This window comes from Olea europaea, chromosome 3 (genome assembly GCF_002742605.1).
Source record: "Olea europaea var. sylvestris chromosome 3, O_europaea_v1, whole genome shotgun sequence".
In the NCBI taxonomy this organism is placed as follows: Eukaryota; Viridiplantae; Streptophyta; class Magnoliopsida; order Lamiales; family Oleaceae; genus Olea; species Olea europaea.
Genome location: NC_036239.1, coordinates 21,856,958 through 21,862,902, shown reverse-complemented (window position 1 = coordinate 21,862,902; position 5,945 = coordinate 21,856,958). Strand labels below are relative to the sequence as shown.

The following is a 5,945-nucleotide window of genomic DNA, read 5'->3' as shown; positions in this document are numbered from 1 at the left end:
AGAAATAAATAATAGATATATAAATTTAATATGTTTTAAAATAGTTTAATCTTTCGGATTAATTACGCTCATAGCCAAAAAAAGTTAGCAACTCAAGTCTCGTTCATAAACCAAGTTTGATAAAACAATGAATTCATCGTGAACATGAAGAGACATATTGAAGGTACAAGTATAAATTGTTGGGAAATAAAACGGATTGAAATAATATATGACATGATTTAAAGTATTTGATCACAAATAAATAACAAGATAAAAGAAAAAAAATTAATTGGTCGAGTAATGGAGTATTTTATTCAATTAACAAAAAATAAATATAATAACTGTGCATACACAATTATTCTATATTTCAATAATGCAAAACTTGTTAAAACAGTCTAAAGGGATGCATGCCAAATCATAAAAACGCCACAAAGATGGAACTAATATAAAAAATAATGTGGAATAAATGAGACAATATATTTTTCCAATAAAAACGCATTAACAAAGGAAAAAATATTTTCCTCACAAAATCCAATCTAATTAGGTAAAATTTTTTTAACAATTTCTACTTTGATACAAATTTCGATGCAACAAACGAAACCTCGAGATTTTTCCACTGGAAAAAATAAATCCAACTGCAACGAAAATTTCCAACTCTTCAATAAGAACCAAATTTTCCCCAACACAAAAACACTCCTCCTCCTCCACAATAACCAATACAGATATATGAACTCAAACACTGGGTTCCACAAAATTCACAAAGAATTAAAATTACTAAATAGTGTCGAAGCACATCCTGCAGCAAAATCAACTTATAATGTTTTCTTAATGGTGGCAAGGCGAAATTAACTATATCCCCCAAACTCGACTAAGTAGTATTCTTCAATATGAAACCTGAACTAAATCCTAAAGATACATTATCAAACTGAATCTTCGACGCGGTACTAAATCTATGCTAATTTTTATTCACAAATTCTGTCCAATCTTTCAAGATGTATAATTGGGACCTCTTTCATCCCCCAATACAACACGATCACCATTCTGACTCTCAACACTTCACCTCCTTCAGAGAACGCGTACCTTTTTGAATCAAGAGTACTTAACAAAATGAGTTTTTTCTTCAAGTTTGAAATATATCGAATGCGATCAAGTGTTCTACATGTTCCATCTACCAGTTTCAATATGATTTTACCAATACCAGTTACTTGACAAGGTTCATTGTTATTCATGACAACAACATCTTGCATTACTATTTCATATATTTCAAACAAATTTTGATTGGAACACATATGAAATGCACAAGTTGTATCCAAATTCCACTCCTCGTCAAGTTTGGATTCCATGTCAGAATTCGTCAAACATCTCCATCACTCAAATAGTTCTTGGCTATATTGGTCTCGTCTGAAGTATTTGACTGCTTCTCATTATTTGCATTCAAATTACTTTTGTTCTGCAATTTGTCGCAATCCCTTTTAATGTGTTATTTTTTCTTGTAATAATAATAAACCTGATTATTGAAATTTGACTTTAACTTACCCTTCCTTGATCACCATGAACAATAAGGCCCTTTCCATCTATGGCCTCAAATCCAACTAGATGCTTTATCTTTTTTATTATTTTTATTATTTTTTCTAAATAGTGCATCAAACGCATTTTCAATTGTGAGAGTATTACGACTATATAAGTTCGTGTCTCTAAACGAAGTAAACAAAGTGGATAGCTAACACAAAATGATTAAGGTCAAATCTTTTTCATCATACTTTACCTTTAAAGTTTCCAAATCAACGACAATATCCTTGAACGAAGCCAAATGATATTTCAGAGATCCACCTTCTACCATGCGATGAGAATACAACCTTTGCTTCAAATGCAATTTGCTTGTCAGACTTTTAGTCATACATAATTGTTTCAACTCCAACCACAATGTAGTTGCCATTTTCTCATTCAAAATGTCCTGAAGAATATTGTTCCAAGGATGAAGATGGATATGTGAAAATGCCTTCCGATCCTTTTATTATTTCTCCTCCGTTGTCCAAGTTGTGGGCATTTTGTCAAATTCCAACAACGCATTATCCAAATCCATTAGCACAAGTACAACTCGCTTCTTCACTTGCCACAACGAGAATCTTGTATTGCGATCCAAGAGTAGAATTTCATATTTCATGACCTAACCAATCACAACCAATAACTCTGATATCACTTGTAAGGAAATAAAACGGATCGAAATAATATATAACACAATATAAAGTATATGATCACAAATAAACGACAAGATAAAAGGCAAATAATTAATTGGTAGATGAACAGGGTATTTTATTCAATTGATGAATATGGAGAAAATAAATACAATAACTTTGCTTATACAATTATTCTATGCCCTTGTTTGAGCCACATTATTTTCATAGAAATGCATTTTTGAAAGTGTAATGATGAGAAATGTGTGATTAAAAATTAACGATTTTTTTTAATTTAAGCGTAACATTATTTTATTAAATAACGTGTGATTAAAAAGATGTCAAATCATTATTTAAAAATGTATTTTTTTTCAAATAATGTGGATCAAACATGACCTATATTTCAATAATGTAAAACTTGTGAAAATGAGTCTAATATTTATAGGGGTACATGTCAAACCCTAAAAATATCACGAAGATGGAAACAAAATAAAAAATAATATGAAATAAAGGAAACGATATTTTTCTTCAATAAAAACGTGTATAATAAAAAATAAAATATTCCCCCCCCCGTCCCCCCAACCAAAAAAAGAAAAGGGAAAAAAAAAAGAAGAAGAAGCGAATCTAATTTGTGTCCCCAACAATGGTATAAATAAGCATATTTGTTTGGTCTATTAGTTGATGAGCATTGAAGGCATAATGTAGATTCATAATCAAATAGTCCTACTGATCCACCTGTTGAAAGAGTTTCTATTTCTGTAGAAGAAAACTTTGACTTATGCATTAAAAACTTGTTAATTTCATGAAGTTTCTGCCAACCCAAACAACCAACTGCATACATATTCATATCTCGGACCCTTCTAAATAAATTGTTTCGTGCTTCAGCATTTTTCCTGGGATATTTGCGATGGAAGAAGATAATATAAAGAAAAAATATTTAAAATTAGTTAATGTATTCGGCTTTGTTTAAAATGGTATACAAAATTGTTACAAATCGAGAAGCTACTATACACTGGAGAATGGTCTAAAATTAGATAGTATATTCTTGAAATTTGACTTCTAGGAAGGGAACTTAGAGGACAATTTCAAATGAAAGACTTCCAATCGCAACGTTTGACCTTAAGGGTGGTTTATAGGCCCCGATTCGAAAATAAGAGCTGGTTATGGTTATGGAATAGTTTTTTGATCGGCTTTCTTGTTCTTAACTTCTTGTAAATAACTATACGATGACTTGTTCGGAGATTAATTTTAAAGGTACGATCTTGAATGGTCTTAAGTAAAAGTTGAATTCTTTTGACATCTTTGAAAAATTGAGAATCTGATTCTTTCAGCATACTTTCTCATCTCCAAAATATGTCCCTCATCCAAATCCAGCTGTTCTAACTCAACTTCAAAACATGGATCAGCAATACTCATTTGTATGTCTTGGGAAATAATATCACGAAATTTTATTATATTATAAAACAACTATAGTTATTAAGGTCATTTCTTTCAGAAGTTGCAGAAGGAGGGAGGGGAGGCCAAAGCTATGAGGCGAAAAATATACAAGGAATTAACCAAATTGACTTGCATTCATTAATTAAAATGGGAGAATACAAATATAGACATACATACTCACTCCGAATCCCCCATAGAATACATATTAGGGGATAAACACAAGACTTTGAGTAACTTAACAAGGCAGCAAGCACAACAAGAAATCTAATATTGTATACAAGAAAACAAAAGACCAATTCCAATGTCTTCAAAGCCACAAAACAAGGCTTAGAAACCAAAATAATTTAACAATGAATATTTTCTGTAATATTTTGTTTGTCAAAGGATCACAGTCAGTAAACAAAAGCCACATTAGAAATGCCACTAGCCTCTTCAATCCAGGGAAGGTATAATCCCAATTTGCCATTCTCTGACCAATTGAATCCAACTTCAGAACCATTGAGGTAACATTTCTTAGGTGACACACTGGAATAGGCCAAGAAATTCCCTCCTCCCTTTACTTCAATTTCCACACTGCTCTTATTGTAAACCAAGCCTTGAATTGTTCCTCCACTGTTGAACATATTGGTTAGTCCAATTGGTGCAAACTTCAATGACCGGTCGAACTTCTTGATCGGGGCGAAGCTGAAAATCTCAAATGTAGATGGCAGAATAGTGATTGGAATTGCCTCTGAGTTGCTCGTTGTTACAATTAGTTTCTCCGCCTCACTGAAATATACTGCATATTCTTCTGCTTCTCCCATTTCAGTTGCATCCTTCATCTGATCCCATTCAATGTCACTCACATGAACAGAACAAGAAATTGGCTTGTAACAGTGAGAGTAGCCCTTTATCCTTTTCTCCTTGGGATCCCATCCAGCACCTTGGCAGTTGAATGCACCAACCACACCTCCACACTGTGAAATTTGAAATTGATTAAACATTATTCAAATAGAAAAAAAATAAAAATAAAAATAATATATATATATCGAAGCTAATAAAGATACCTTGTTGATGTTCCAAATTTTAAGAATGGTTTTGCTGTCAAAGAGGGGGTTCTTGAAGAGGCAATCTCTCGTTGGGAGAGCAGAAAGTATGCATTTGGGAATGGTACCATCAGGGAATACAAGTTTCTTCAACAGATCAAAATCATGACCCCCCACGGAATCACTCACATACACCGGCCCCCCACAGATAGCCCGGGATCCAGCATGAAATTTTGCACACAGATGGTCCGATTGAAACATGTCCCAATCTGGTTGTATAAACTGACCCATCCACATGCTGTTATAGGCACAATGGATCATATGGACACCTTGTAACCAATAAACTCCCATTGGATCACCATTAGGATCTTGGAACCAGAAGTCATCCCCTATTCAGAAAAGGTTAAATGCACAGGCAATATATTAATTGCCATGTTTGAAAGAGATTTCTCTAATTTTCGAAAGATTAAGACAAAAAGGAAAGGAAAGGAAAAGAAAAGAAAGAAACTTACCAACTCTTCCCATAGATATCTGCTTAGTTCCAAGTAAAAAGAAGTCGTTGCATTGCTGCATGCTGGCTATCAGTCCAGTTCCATTGAAGTTTTTGGCAAGGGACTTTGACAGCCCTTCATAATAGGCTTTTGCAAGCCCAACCCTACCTCCATAATCCTCGGATACATATTCAAGTGTCTGTATTGAAGAGGTTGATTACTTTCTTAATCTTATAAAATTAACTGTAGATACTGAAGTAACAGAAACTTACATGAATCACATCCACTTTGACACCTGTAATTCCAACTTTAGAAAGGTAAGAGTGCATCGAGTCATAGAATTTTGCGGCTTGATCGGGATGGACAAGCCCAATGGAACCCTCGACAATTTTCACCACAGCAAGATCGTCCATGGTTCCACCAAGTCCAGGGGACAATTTGCACGGAACAATCTTCGTATCAAGGTGAGTTGTTCCCGGCCTCACTCCTCCCCAAGCACCACATAACGCGTGCCAGACGTATATATCATCCAATCCTTTGAAATTAGTCCTCAAATCCCTTGTGAAAGCTTTCATTCCAAAATTTTCGGATTTGCAAGAACTATTTAGACATTCTTGGCTTGAAGTTTTTTCTTCTTCTCCACCAAACATCGCATCCAACTCCGTATACAGTTTCTCAATTTGAACATCATATTGAGACAAATCAGTGATCCCAGATTGAGATGCCTTATTGCGAGCTTTTTCAGCAAATTCAATCTCAATGGCCTTTGAAATCAACATCTTCGGCTTCTTGGGATCAAATGGAGGACTATTAAGCCCCAGCATGGATCCACTCTTGTA

General features: G+C 34.0%; 1 protein-coding gene across 1 annotated transcript in view; it reads right to left on the bottom strand.

Annotated features, from left to right (window-relative positions):
* Positions 1-3,705: 3,705 nt before the first annotated feature.
* Positions 3,706-5,945, bottom strand: part of LOC111379978 (stachyose synthase-like) — a 3,894-nt gene continuing 1,654 nt past the window's right edge. The window contains exons 2-5 of the mRNA XM_023003419.1: positions 5,379-5,939; positions 5,128-5,305; positions 4,637-5,004; positions 3,706-4,546 (exon numbers count right to left, since the gene is read on the bottom strand). Of these exons, the coding sequence (XP_022859187.1) occupies positions 3,983-4,546; positions 4,637-5,004; positions 5,128-5,305; positions 5,379-5,939 (1,671 nt within the window). The 3' untranslated portion in view covers positions 3,706-3,982. The remainder of the gene's footprint in view (positions 4,547-4,636; positions 5,005-5,127; positions 5,306-5,378; positions 5,940-5,945) is intronic.